General features: G+C 46.5%; 1 protein-coding gene across 13 annotated transcripts in view; it reads left to right on the top strand.

Moving 5' to 3' along the window:
* nudt14 (nudix (nucleoside diphosphate linked moiety X)-type motif 14) overlaps positions 1 to 15,176 on the top strand; it is a 128,894-nt gene that overhangs the window by 73,327 nt on the left and 40,391 nt on the right. For 3 of the 13 annotated variants that reach the window (XM_069915749.1, XM_069915750.1, XM_069915751.1), the window contains 2 exons: positions 8,231 to 8,315; positions 12,701 to 12,940. The exons of 6 other annotated variants lie outside the window; for them this stretch is intronic. In XM_069915749.1, coding sequence (XP_069771850.1) covers positions 12,867 to 12,940 — 74 coding nt within the window. In that variant the 5' untranslated portion in view covers positions 8,231 to 8,315; positions 12,701 to 12,866. Of the gene's footprint in view, positions 1 to 8,230; positions 8,316 to 8,346; positions 8,449 to 8,601; positions 11,709 to 12,700; positions 12,941 to 15,176 lie in introns of those variants that run through there. 4 more of the 13 variants (XM_069915758.1, XM_069915759.1, XM_069915753.1 and 1 more) reach the window with 3 other exon arrangements.

Genomic DNA, 15,176 nt, shown 5'->3' with positions numbered 1-15,176 from the left:
CCACAGGTCTCCCCTGCCCTGATGGCTCCCACAGGCCTCCCCTGCCCTGATGGCTCCCACCGACTGCCCTTGCCTTAAGGGGGTCATGGAGGGAGATGGGTGAGGGGGAGATGGGTTGCAGGCTGATGGCATCATCAGCCCGCCCCTAATCAGCCGCTTGCAGTGGCTGTACATTCATGTGAGGTGGCGGGGCACAGCACTCCACCAATTATTCTTCCCTAAGAAGGGTTGGAATCGGCACCTTGGAGCCAGCCATGGCACATTCAAGCGGGTAAGTCTCCTGAAGTAAGGGCGGACCATCTCTGCCTTTACACTCAGGCTTTTTCACTGCATGAAAGGGCCTAATCTCTCTCTCCCCTTCCCCTCCTCACTCTGCTTTTGCCTGCTTTTCTACCGTCCTGAGATTTCCACTCCCTTCTGTTTCTCTCTCTCTTCTCCCTCCCTACTCCCCTGCCACCTCACTCTTCCTTCTTCTCCCTATCCTCCATGTCTCACTGTCACTTTCTTGTACATCAGCATGCTTTGTAACCAGAAGCTTGTTTTTAGTGAATTATCCTACAATGTAGGAATTATTCGATCAGGACTTTATCAAATGGGGTTTCACAGGGGTTTGATCAGTAGAGTGAAACGCAAAAGTCTGCAGATGCTGTTATTGCAGTAAAAACACAGAGGAACTTGGCAGGTCTCAGCCTGAGCCCTTCCTCAAGGTGTGAGTAAAAAGCAGGTAGGTGCCTGAATTAAAAGGAAAAGGGAAGAAAGGGCAGGGGGAGGAGGACAGACCCACAGACAAAAGGTGGTCATTGGACATAGAGGGGAGGACATGAGAGAGGAAAGGTGGGAATTGATTATGGGAAGGGATTTTTTTTTGCTCTGTGAAAGGGGGGAAAAAGGAAGAGAGAGAGAACTAGAGGAATGGAGCTATTGGGAAGGATGGGGGAGAAGGTGTTGTTAATGGAAACTGGAGAAGTTGATGTCCTTGCCTCTACAGTGAAGTCCCCTGTGCTTGCTAATGGTTTGGAGGTCACTGGGGGGGGTTTCTGAGTTTTTAATTTCCTCTGACAGTACTCTACACTTTGCTGTGTTGATCACCCCATGTTTGTAATCCTGTTTACCAATTGTGTAAACTATGGCAAGCAGAGGCCCACCAACACTGAGCCAGTAAGTGGATTGTCACACAGACCAAGTGTATTTGGCATATCGTGCCTGTACGATACTCTCCAATCAGTTCCACTCCCCTACATAGAGTTCAACACATAGGGACAGACCCTTCGGCCCAACGTGGCAGAGAGGGGGAAGCAGAGAGGCTGCAGGGATACAATCAAATACAATGTTGGAAGTGTGCAATCATGCACTTTGGTAGAAGGAATAAAAGGACTATTATGTGGATTAGGAGAACATTCAAAATTTGGAGGTGTATTGGGAGTCCTTGTGCAGGATACCCTAACCTAAAGGTTAACCTCCAGGTTGAGTCAGTGGTGAAGAATGACAGGGGACTCCATAGAAGTATTTCAAATGTCGAAAGGCCTGGTGTGGCAAAGTTGTTTCCCATGCTAGGGGAGTCAAGGACAAGAGGACACAACCTCAGGATTGAAGGGCACCCGTTTAAAACAGAGATGCGGAGGAATTTCTTGAACCAGAGAGTGGGGAACCTCTAGAATTTGTTACCATGGGCAGCTCTGGAGGCCAGGTTGTTGGGTTTATTTAAGGCAGAGATTGATGGGTATCTGAATAGTCAGGGTATTAAAGGTTTTAGGGAGAAGGCAAGGAAGTGGGGCTGAGCAGGAGAATGGATCAGCTCATGATGGACTCGACAGCCCAAATGGTCTACTTCTCATATATCTTATGCAACCAAGTTATCTACCCAAACTAGTCCCATATCCCCCTGAAATTTTCTTATTCATGCAATTGCTCGAATTATTTTTAAACACTGCAGTTGTACCTGTCTCTACCATGTCCTCATTCCACATACCCACTCCACTGTGTGGGGGGAGAAAAGTGGCCCTCCGGTCACTCTTGAATCTTTCCTCTCTCACTTTAGTTCCATGCCCTCTAGTTTTAGAATCCTTTATCTTCATATAAAACCAACAATTATTTATCTAATTTATGCCTTTACATTTAATCCACACTTCCCCCTTTTCCCTGGGGAAATTCCCCTTTCACCCATTCCCTTTTGAAATCTGCTTTCAACTGCTCTTTTTAAATTTTTAAAAAATTTTTCACACTATGAACCATATTAACCAAAATACACACAAACATTTCCCTCTTGAATATACACAAGAGGGAATATCTTGAATATCCCCTTTCCCCCCCCTTCCTTCCCTCCCTCCTCCCCACCCCTCCAAACCCATTAAACGTTCAACATATACGATATATTAAACTCATTAAATAATGTCATCACACAATGAAAATAAACAAGAAAATTGTGTCATTTACTTTTACACACTGAGTCAGTTCATTTCGTCTTCTTCTCCTATCATTTTAGGGGGTGAAGGTCCGAGGCGAGCCCTCTCTGTTGTGTTCCATGTACGGTTCCCAAATTTGTTCAAATACTGTGACTTTATTTTTTTAATTATATGTTATTTTTTCCAATGGAATATATTTCTTCATTTCCATGTTCCTTTGCTGTACTCTCAGGCTCTCTTCTGATTTCCAGGTTGACATTATACATTTTTTTGCTACAGTTAAGGCTATCATAATAAATCTTTTTTGCGCTTCATCCAAATCGAGGCCTAGTTCTTTACTTCTTATTTACTTAGAAGAAAGATCTCTGGGCTTTTTGGTTTGTTGCTTTTTGTGATTTTATTTAATACCTGATTTAGATTTTCCCAAAACTTTTCCACTTTCTCACATGTCCAAATTCCCATTTCCTTCTTACAGCAAAAACATCTTCCTGATACTGTTGGGTCCCATTTATTTAACCTTTGGGGCGTGGTGTATAACCTGTGTAACCAATTATATTGTATCATGCGTAACCTCGTGTTTATTGTATTTCTCATAGTTCTGGAGCATAGCTTTTCCCATGTTTCATTCTTTATCTTTATGTTTAGATCTTGTTCCCACTTTTGTTTGGGTTTATAGCTTATTTCATCATTTTCCTTCTCTTGCAGCTTAATCTACATGTTCGTTATAAATCTTTTAATTATCATTGTTTCTGTAATCACATATTCAAAGCTGCTTCCTTCTGGTAATCTCAGCCTGCTTCCCAATTTGTCCTTTAAGTAGGTTTTCAGTTGGTAGTATGCAAACATTGTACCATGAGTTATACCATATTTGTACTTCCTTTGTTCAAATGTTAATAAATTATTTCCCAAAAAACAATTTTCTATTCTTTTGATCCCTTTTCTCTCCCATTCTCTAAAGGAAAGGTTATCTATTGTGAAAGGGATTAGTTTATTTTGCGTCAATAATAATCTTGGTAGTTGGTAATTTGTTTTTTTCCTTTCTACGTGAATCTTCTTCCAAATGTTAAGCAGATGGTGCAGTACTGGTGAATTCCTATGTTGCACAGTTTTTCATCTCACTTGTAAAGTATATGTTCAGGTACCTTCTCCCCTATTTTATCGAGCTCTAATCTGGTCCAATCTGGTTTTTCCCTTGTTTGATAAAAATCTGTTAGGTATCTTAATTGTGCTGCTCTATAATAATTCTTAAAGTTTGGTAGCTGTAGGCCCCCTTGTTTGTTCCATTCTGTTAATTTATCTGGCTCTATCCTGCTCTTTGAGTCAGCATGTTCAGATTGCAACAAACCTACAGCAGCTTTTCTCACTGCCCTCTGGAGATTTATTTATGAATTATTCAAACCTTGGATGAATGATCTGTGTCCTGTGGTTGCTGACCCTCCTTCCACAGGAAACTGTTTTCACCATGTTTACTCCATCAAAGCCTTCGTGATCGATGAATTTGTCCTTTTAACCTTTGGTGGTGCGAGAAGAACCATCCCAGGTCTCACCACACAATTGAAGTCCCTCATTCCTGGACTCCTCTGCAATCTCTCCAATGCTCTCAGATCCCTCCAAAAGTGTGGTGTCTTGTGCTGGGTACAGTGCTCTCTCTAGTTGGAAGCTCCAACTAGAGAGAAGAACAAGGAGACCATGAACCAGTCCTCATCCAGGAGTCAGCAGTGGAGAGGGTCAAGAGCTTCAAATTCCTGGGCGTCAACATCTCTGAGGATCTGTCCTAGACCCTCCATGTCGATGCAATCACAAAGAAGGCCTGCCAGCGGTATACTTAAGTGTTTGAGGAGATTCAGTGTGTCATCGAAGACTCTTGAAAACTTCTACAGGTGTACAGTGGAGAGCTTTCTGTCTGGTTGCATCACTGTCCTGTGAGGAGGTGCCAATGCTCAGGACAGGAAAATGCTCCAGAGGGATGTTAACTCAGCCTATGACATCATAGCTGATGCACCATCAATCACTCAGGAGACTTCTGTGGAGAAACCCAAAGGCTTTAATTCACTTGAGAACATAGTATATCTCTACTGTTCAGTTGTCCTGCACTGAGTTGCAGGGGGCTGTGGAATAGTCACCATTATACAAGAGCCTGTGGGGAGGGGCTACAGGTACAACTGGCCAATAGATGTGCTTGACCAGATATGTGACATTGGTTTACCACATTCACCCCTTGTTTTTAAAAAGAGTCCCACGGGGTGAAGAGGAATTTACAAAGTTACATACTTACAATTTGAAAGTCATAAGTTCAGCCTATCAGGCGGTCTGGTAGTTCACTGGGATCGTCTAGAACCAGCTGCTACTGCGATACAGCAGCGGAGTCTTGGACAGTCTTGGGCGCTTGTTTGTATTCATTAATGCTGCGCTGGTAGGTGGGTGCCGTGCCTGATGTGTCCTCCCTCGGGGCAGAGGCAGAATACCAAAGGTCAGGTGCATCATGTGCGTTCAACAGTGAGGAGGGTGTGAGGTGATTAGCAGTGGTCTCCAGGGTCCCTGAGGGAGCCAAATCCCTAATGATTCTGTCCGGATATGCCACTTAGGCATATTGGTGGTTGGCATGGAGGAGGTGGACTCTTTCGACCAATGGGTCAGACCTATGGCTCCTCACATGCCGCCAGAACAGGATGGGCCCTGGGGACGTCAGCCATGCGATAGTGTGGTCCCTGTCGCAGATTTCCTTGGGAAGGAAAACGTACATTCTTGTGATATAGCATTAGTGGCAGTGCCCAGCAGGGACATGGTAGAGTGGAGGACCAGGTCTCCAGGAGAACCTCCTGCCAGCGGGAGACCTTTGGACTGCAAGGCCAGGAGGACTGCCTTCCAGACCCTAGCATGCTCCCTCTCCACTTGCTCAGCTTGCCACTCCTCAAGGAAGGCCCCCCCAGACACTGTGGATATAACTGGGGAAGCCATATTGAATGAAGAGGGCCTTGATGACTGTGGCAGCGGTCATGTCCGAGCAGGGGATGGCAAATGGAAAGCAGGAGTATTCGCCGATGATGTTAAGGAAGTAAATGTTACAGTCAGTGTTGGGCAGGGGTCCTTTAAAGTCGACACTGAGTCACTCGAAGGGGTGACTGGCTTTAATAAGTCTTGCACTCAGCGCAGACCTGACAGTTCTTTGTCATGGTCCTGGTCTCGTCAATGGAGTATGGCAGGTTGCGTGCTTTAACAAAGTGAAAAAGCCTGGTGACTCTGGGGTGACGGGGACTTTTATGGAGATTTTGCAGTTGGCCAATTTGGGCGTCTGGTGGCTTGTTAAGTTTCCCAGCCGGTACATGATGTCATAGTTATAGGTGGATAATTCTATTCTCCACCACGGTATTTTATTGTTTTTGATTTTGCCCCACTGCTGATTGTTGAACATGAACGCGACAGTACATTGATCGATCAGCAAGGTGAATCTCTTACCGGCCAAGTAATGATGCCAGTGCCACACTGCCTCGACAATGGCCTGGGCCTCTTTTTCAACTGAGGAGTGTTGAATCTCGGGGACCTGCAGAGTGCGTGAAAAAAATGCGATGGGCCTGCCAGCGTGATTAAGGGTGGCTGCCAGGGTGAAATGTTGGACCTGATGTAGTTGAAGGCCTCCTTCGCCATAGGGAAGGATGTAGATAAGGGACTGGGCTTTGTTTGCATAATTGGGTATAATAGGAGAAAAACCCAAGGCACCTCTCCAGGACCTTGAGGCTTTGTGGGAAGGGAAGCTCCAGAAGTGGTCGCTTGCAGTCTGGGTCCGGGCCAAAGATGCCATTCTCCACTACGCAGCCATGGATGGCCAGGCGAGTTATGCAGAACGTGCACTTGGCCTTGTTGTACGTCAGATTAAGGAGCTTGGCTGGCTCGAGAAATCTCTGGAGATTGGCATCATGGTCCTGCAGGTCGTGGCTGCAAATGGTGACATTGTCGAGATACAGGAAAGTGGCCCACAACTCATACTGATCCTCTATATGGCCCGTCTCCTGCTGGAAGACTGAGATGCCATTCGTGATGCCAAAGGGGACCCACAGGAAGTGGTGGATCGCCGTATACTGGCTGTCCTCTGGGTGGATGGGAACTGATGATATGCCATCTTTAGGTTGATAGTCAAAAAGACCCGATATTCGGTTGACTATGTTGGCAATTCATGGAAGGGGGTATGCATCCAAATGAATGTATCTATTTGAGGGTCTGTCTGTAGTCGATGACCATTCTATTCTACCACTACCTGTGCTCTCCAAGGGCTTTTGCTGGCTTCAATACCCCTTCCTTAAGTAAGTGCTGTACCTCTGTCTGGATGAAGGCCCTGTCCCCGGAGCTGGACCATCTGCTTTTAGTGGCGAAGGGTTTACTTTTGATGGTGAGGTTGGTGAATAGCCACAGTGGGGAAACCTTAAATGTGGAGAACCCGCAAGTTGTGCATGGTGAGTGGTTTGGTTGGTGGATGTGTCTTAAGAAAACAGCCTGTATCCTCAAGGATCCCCACCACCTAGGCCATGCCCACTTCACTGCTACCATCAGGCAAAAAGGAGCCTGAAGTCAAGCACTCAGTGGCCAAGGACAGCTTCTTCCCCTCTGCCATCAGATTCCTGAACAGACAATGAACCACAGACACTGCCTTAGTTTGACTTGCCTATATAATTTTTTGTTTATAGATATATATATATTTGGTACTGTGACGCTGTCGCAAAACAACAAATTTTGTGACTTGTTCATGACAATAAACTCTGATTCTAATTTTAAATTTAAATATAGACATACAGTACGGTAACAGACCATTTGGCCCCACAAGCTTGTGCTGCTCAATTACACCTCAACCCCCGGTTCATTTCGAATGGTGAGAGGAAACCCGAGCCCCCGGGAAAAACCTACACAGATACGGGGAGAATGTACTAACTTCTTACAGACAGTGCAGGATTCAAACCCCTGTCCCGATCGCTGACGCTGGAACAATGTTGTGGTAACCACTCCAGCAACCGTGCTGCTCCAAGGCAGAGATTTATCGGTTCTGGATTAGCCAGGGCATCAAAGGTTATGGGGCTGAATGGGAAAATGGATCAGCTCATGATTAAAGGTGGGGAAGAGTCAATGGGCTGAATAGTTTATTTCTGCTCCTATGTCTTATGATGTTGTAGAATCAGTGACCAGAGGACATGGATTTAAGGTGAGGAGGGAGATTTAATAGGAATCTGAGGGGTGACTTTTCTACATAGAGGGTGGTGGGTGTATGGAATAGGCTGCATGAGGAGGTGGTATTGGCCAGTACGTTTACGAAACATTGGGATGGAGACAGGGATATGGGCCAAATGCAGGCAGGTGGGACTAGTGTGGATAGTGTGGGCAAGTTGGGCCAAAGGAACTGTTTACATACTGTATGACTTTAAACTATCATTTGTAAACATTCCTCACTTTTGTAATCTGGGCCTTCATTAAAAAGACCAGAATTATTTTGTCTAAACTCCCTGCAAGGTAGGGGTGCAGCTTCAAGGATTAGTGCAAGTACAGGAGCTGAAACACAAAAGTCTGCAGATGTTGTGGTTGTAGTAAGACGCACCCTGAAATGCTGGGGGAACTCAGCAGGTCTCGCAGCGCCCATAGGAGGTGAAGGTGTATTACCTGCCTGCTTTTTGCTTATGCAGGAAAACCCTGGTATCTGGCACCTAAACGGATTGGTAGATGCCGGATATGTGCATTTCCAGTTGCTTGAGATTATGTGTTGTATGGATTGGCTAACTAATGGCAAAGCATGCCAGTTTTAAATTTACGTTATTTTAATCAATTTATTTTCTGTGATTTTTTTCCAGCTTGATTTCCGAATAACTGGGGTTTTACTGTACCTTGAAGATGGGCTCGTCCCAAAACGTCAATACTTGGCACAATGGCATTAAAGTTGTATCTCATCTAATATCTTTACCTCCTATGGACACTGTGAGACTGGATGAGTTTCTCCAGCATTTCTGTGTGTTTTTAGTGCAAGGACACACCAGATAATTCCAGATCTGCACACAAGTTCAGTCTGCAGGTCAGACCTCTGAGCGATAAATCTGGCTGCATCTTCAGTGAAATGCAGTTTAAATAGAATCTCGTGTACTAGATAATACCGTGGCAGTGGGACGCCACATAACAGAGGCAAAATTTAGTTTTCAATGGTGAACCAGTAACCTGAGGTGAGGATGGGAGGGAATCCTGATTCCTGCTAAATATAGACTGTGTTCCCACTGTCCAAATAAAGACACGGGAGGCCTCGCTGCACCTTCAGCACTGACTGCCTGTAAGCCGTCTGGCAGACTGAGATTCATGCTCTGTCTGTCTGTGCTGTTAGAAAGGACAGCAGATCGCAGACATCCCGCTCCCACAGCTTGGTGCATGATTCACAACTATTCTCTTCAATTGAACCAAACGGCCACTTTCAGCAAACCTGCTGCTTCTGTCCTGCACGTCCCCATCCACGCCATTACGTTCCCTCCTCCACACCTCTCCCCTTCCCCTCACCCCTCCACCAACTCTCCTCTACCTCACCTCCACCTGCCCCTCATCTTTCACCCGCTCATCCTCCTCTCCACCCATCCCCTTCACCATCCTCTCCACCCTTCCCCTCACCCCTCCACCAACTCTCCTCTACCTCACCTCCACCTGCCCCTCATCTTTCACCCCCTCACCCTCCTCTCCACCCATCCCCTTCACCATCCTCTCCACCCTTCCCCTCACCCCTCCACCAACTCTCCTCTACCTCACCTCCACCTGCCCCTCATCTTTCACCCCCTCACCCTCCTCTCCACCCTTCCCCTTCACCATCCTCTCCACCCTTCCCCTCACCCCTCCACCAACTCTCCTCTACCTCACCTCCACCTGCCCCTCATCTTTCACCCCCTCACCCTCCTCTCCACCCTTCCCCTTCACCATCCTCTCCACCCTTCCCCTCACCCCTCCACCAACTCTCCTCTACCTCACCTCCACCTGCCCCTCATCTTTCACCCCCTCACCCTCCTCTCCACCCTTCCCCTTCACCATCCTCTCCACCCTTCCCCTCACCCCTCCACCAACTCTCCTCTACCTCACCTCCACCTGCCCCTCATCTTTCACCCGCTCACCCTCCTCTCCACCCATCCCCTTCACCATCCTCTCCACCCTTCCCCTCACCCCTCCACCAACTCTCCTCTACCTCACCTCCACCTGCCCCTCATCTTTCACCCGCTCACCCTCCTCTCCACCCATCCCCTTCACCATCCTCTCCACCCTTCCCCTCACCCCTCCACCAACTCTCCTCTACCTCACCTCCACCTGCCCCTCATCTTTCACCCCCTCACCCTCCTCTCCACCCATCCCCTTCACCATCCTCTCCACCCATCCCCTTCACCATCCTCTCCACCCTTCCCCTCACCCCTCCACCAACTCTCCTCTACCTCACCTCCACCTGCCCCTCATCTTTCACCCCCTCACCCTCCTCTCCACCCATCCCCTTCACCATCCTCTCCACCCTACCCCTCACCCCTCCACCAACTCTCCTCTACCTCACCTCCACCTGCCCCTCATCTTTCACCCCCTCACCCTCCTCTCCACCCATCCCCTTCACCATCCTCTCCACCCTTCCCCTCACCCCTCCACCAACTCTCCTCTACCTCACCTCCACCTGCCCCTCATCTTTCACCCCCTCACTCTCACCCCGACACCAGCCCCCTCATCACCTTCCCCTCCAGCCATCATCCCACCTCATCTCACTCTCATCACCAACCTTCCCTCACTCCTCCTTCTTAACTCCAGCCCTCGTCCCACCTCACCTCCACCCTCTCCTTTACCTCTATCGCCAGCCCCCTCACTACTTCCTCCTCTACTCCAGAGATACTCCCACGATCACACTCACCCCTACATCACCTCCTTAACTCCCTCCACCTCACCGCATCCTCCACCCTCCTGATCACCCTCCTCTCACTCCCATACCAGCTCTCTTCCACCTCACCACCTCCACCCTCATCTTTTGCCCTCCCCCACACATCTATGCCTCCTTAACTCCACCCTCATCCCATCTCACTTCCTCGATTCCTCCTTACCCTCACATTTATCTTTCACTCTCCCCTCACCCATCCCTCCCTTTCCCCACACTTGTACCCTCTCCTCCATGCCAGACTCACACGCACATACCTTCATCCTCACAAGCTACTCCTCACCATTCCCCTCCCCTTTAACTTTCCCCTTCATCTCCATTCATACCTACACTCCCCTTCCCCAACACTTCCTCACCAACCTTCAACCCCTCTCACTACCTCACTCTTCCTCTCCACCCTCACCCCTTCCTCTTGCCATCTTTCCTGCCATTCAACATCCCTTGCCTCAGCCTTCTCCATCATCCACCCTCTCACCCACCTTTCCTCACCCTCCCCACCCTTCCTACTTTGTACTTCACCTCTCTCCCTCTCTAACCTTCCCAATTCCCCCTCCACCTTTATCCCTCTTCTCCTCTCCCTCCCTTCCACTCTCTGAGCCTCACATCTTCTCTAACCGCGCTCTCTATCTCTTCCCTCTCCCTCCTCCCCATCCCTCACTCTCTCCCCTCTTCCTTCTTCCTCTTTTATTCCCTCTCCTGCACTTCCTCCCCTTTCTCTCTCTTTGCTTGCTCCTTTCTCTTCCTCCTTTCTCCCTCTGCTCCCTCTCTTCTTTCTCCCCCTCTCCTTGCTCACTCCCCTTTCTCTCTCGCTCTCTCTCCTTGTTCTTTCCCTTCTTTCTCTCCCTCTCTTCCCCTTCCTTGCTCTCCCCTCTCTTTGATCCTTCTTCTTGAATATTTTATTTATAATTTTTCAAACAGTGTTAACAATCCATAATAATAAAACACACTACATTTTCCAATTATATACAAGCTTCATCGTCGAGTCCAATTTCCCCCCATCCCAATTAATCCAGAGACAAAATTAAATAGACATTTACTGTGAAAAGAAAAACAACAACAATAAATTAGTCCTTGTCCCCTGTTGCTGTAGCTTTTTCCAGTGTCCCTTTACCTTCCAGACATATTAAGGACATAAGACCAATAAGGAAAGCAAAACAAATGCACAAAAAAAATTCTTATGAAAAAGTAAAACCAAACTCAAAGAGAAAACAGTAATTGTAGGATTCGTTTGGACCCCACTGCCAGCCTCCAGGTCTTTGAATTTTCGTGACTCAACCTGATTAAGATGGATTCCGACACCACCCCCCCCCCCCCCCACCCCCTCAAGGAGAGGATAGGCAGGAACAGACAGCAATGAAGCACAAGGAACCGCACTATACCTTTGCCCCTATATAATGCAGGTACGGATACCAAATTTCCTTGTTGTAGGTAATTTTCTCTGGGGAACACAGCTCTGCATTTCCAGATTCTAGCGCGCAGTGCCGAAATGAGAGTCTGCCTTCTAGGTAACCGCGATGCACTTCCTCGCCACCGCCAAAGCATTCAACACAAATTGGATTTGAAATTTGGACAGATTCATCATACGTCTTTGATGTTTCCCAACAGGAACAACTCTGGGATCTGTAGAAATTCTTTACCTATGATTTTTTTTCTAGGACTTGACCTAGTTCTACCCAAAAGGGCCTCATCTTAGAGGATGACCAGGTTGAGTGCACAAAGGTTCCCACCTCTATGCCAGACCTAAAACATTGATCTGAAATTCCTGGCTTAGCCTTGATCAATTTATACAGCGTATAGTACAACTGGTGTAGAAAATTATACTGCACCAACCTGTTAATAATAATTGTGGTCATGCTGTCACGACACAGGTCTAACCAGCATCTTTCACCAATCATTACACTTAAGTCTGGCTCCCACCTTTCCCTAGATTTATGAAGACCCAGTTTCGGGCTTTCCACATTGCCGTAATAAACTTACACGCATTCCCCTTTCGAACGGGGCCTCCATGTACTGAACACCAGTAGGGCCAGAGCTGGACCTAATTTGTCCCTTAAAAAAAACCTTAACTGAAGATAGCAAAAGAATGTCCTGTTTGATGAATCATATTTATTTTTAAGCTGTTCAAATGATATAAGCTGTGCCCGCTCATAAGAGTCCTCGATACACCCGATCCCTTTCTGGCACCAGGTGTCCAGGATCTTGTTATCTATAGTCCATGGTATTAGGCCATTCTGACTCAGGAGTGTCTTTGACGACAACCCCACTTTAAGCACAATGCATTGATTAATCTTGTTCGACACATAAAGACTAGTTTTAATAAGGGTGTGTCTTTGTTGCCAGATAACAATTTAGAGTCCCATTCATCTGCTATCTTCTCACCTATTGTGTGCAGATCAATTTGTGCCCAAGATGGTGTACCTCCTCCTTCAAAGAGTGAAGTGATATTCCTCAACTGTGCTGCCCAGTAATACTTCTAAAAGTCTGGTAATCTCAGTCTGCCAGACTGTAATTCCAGGTTAATTTCTGCATGGAGACCCTGGCCACCCCTCCTGTTCCAAATGAACCTACTTACCTGTGAATTTATATTCTGGAAGAATCGCCGGGGCAATGCCATGGGCAAAGTCTGGAAGAGGTAATGAAACCATTCATCAATACAATTGACCCTGCCCACCAACATAATGGGCAGGCTCATTCATCTGTTTAACTCCTCAATATTTTTGAGCAAGGGGGTAAATTTAGTTTATATAAATTTTGAAGATTATTATCCACACTGACTCCCAAGTTCTTGATCCCCTTTTTGGCCACTTCAATGACTGTTATCTTTAAATTGACTATAGTCCCCTTTTGTAAGTGGCATAATTTCATTCTTGTCCCAATTAATCTTGTACCTGGACACTTTCCCATATTCCTCCAGAGTAGAGTGAAGCTTGGTCAATGAACTTGCTGGGTCTGTCAGATATATCTGCACATCATCCACAAATAGGTTGATTTTGTGTTCTTACCACCCCATTCTGAACCCTTTGATGTCCAGATCCCGCCGTATGGCTTCAGCCAACAGTTCTATAGCCAAAATGAACAGAGCTGGAGACAATGGACACCCCTCTCTATTATATCTTGATAGTGGGAATGCTGGAGATATTTGCCCATCGGTCACAACTTTAGCCTTGGGCACGTGGAACAGCGCCCTGATCCAATTTATAAAAGTTGGTCCTAGCCCCAATTTCTCTATTCCCAAATAGAGGTCCCACTCTAGCCTATCAAATGCCTTCTCAGCATCCAGGGCCATGGCTACACTTGGGTCATCCCATAACTGTGCCAGATGTATGATGCTCAGCTATCTGCTTACATTATCTGCAGCCTGCCTCTTTTGCATAAAGCCTGCTTGGTCTACATTTGTTAGCTTCGGCAAATGTTTCACCAATCTATTTGCCAGGGCCTTCACAAGTATCTTATAGTTCGTATTCAGCATTGAAATAGGTCTATAAGAGAACTGTTTCAATGAGACTCTATCTTTTTGAAGAATCACCAAAATAATTGCCGTTGAGAAAGATTCTGGGAGTGTGTGGGTTTCAACCACCTGATCCACCATAAAGATGGGCATCAGGAGTTCTTTGAATTCCCTGCAAAACTCAAGGGAGAAATCCATCTTCTCCCAGAGACTGACCAGCTTGTAACAGATTCAATCTTTCTCCTATTTCTTCTTCTGTGAAGGGAGTATTAAATCCTTCCTGATCTTGGATATGGTAACTCCCACTGTGACAGGAATTCATCTATTTCCTCAGGCTTCCCCAATGATTCTGACGAATACAATTTTACATAAAATTGTCTGAAGGCTTCATTTATCTCCTTCGGCTTATATGAGATCCTGTTATCCCCTGTCTGAACCGTATTAATTGTTCTTGAGGCCTGCTCTACCCTCAGCTGCCAGGAGAGAACTCTATGGGCTCTTCCCCCAGCTCGTAATATTTCTGCTTCGATCTTAATATGGCTTTCTCCATGTGTTTGGAGTGTTTTATATCTAAGTTTTTAAAAATTTGTCAAAGCCTGAAACTTTTCTCCCCTTGCTCGGTCCTCTCTCTCTCTCCCCTTGCTCACTCCCCCGATCCCCCTCACTCACTCCCTCATCCTTTGTATCCTGATGCCATGGGCCCTCGAGAGCAACATGAGTTTTTGTTCCTCATGTCATGTATCGTAGCCATGTCTATAATGGTCACAATGTTGATGGACACCAGACTGTGAACATTGGCCCTTTGCCCAGAGAAATTGCCATATTTCCACAGGTGCCAACCAGGGAGAGACCTGCTGAAGCCTAACTAAAGTTCTTTGAAACCTGTCATTAACACCCTGAATAAACTATTATCACAGGTGTAGCATGGTGATTTAGTAGATGAGATTGTTATTCAGGGTGGACTTTGAATTTAGTTGAAATAATCAGGAAACAGAAGGTCTTTACAAAATCCAAGCCTTATCAGCTGATGGGTTATCGTCAAACTCAGCTGGTTCACTCGAGAAACTACAAATGCTGGAAATCTCAAATGAGAAAAGGAATTGTTGAGGATACTCCACAGATCAGGCAGCACCAGTGGGGAGAGGGGAGCAGTGAATGTTTCTGATCAAACACCCAGCAGGGAACATTTCGGAAATAGGCATACTTGCGGAGAAAGGAGGGGAGTGGAGAGCACAAAGGGAATGGTTTTTGGCTCTGTGAAAGGAGACAGAGGAAAAAGTGAAGAGAGGGGGACGGAGCTGAAGGAAAGCAGACGGGGAAAGATCAGAATAAGAATTTATTGACAATGAACAAGTCATGAAATTAGATGTTTTACAGCAGCGTCACATTACAAACGTTTATATTATAACCATCTTACAAC

The sequence above is a fragment of the Narcine bancroftii genome, chromosome 2, assembly GCF_036971445.1.
Source record: "Narcine bancroftii isolate sNarBan1 chromosome 2, sNarBan1.hap1, whole genome shotgun sequence".
NCBI classification, from domain to species: Eukaryota; Metazoa; Chordata; class Chondrichthyes; order Torpediniformes; family Narcinidae; genus Narcine; species Narcine bancroftii.
The sequence above is the reverse complement of the archived record's forward strand: the minus strand, read 5'-3'. Positions and strand labels throughout refer to the sequence as shown.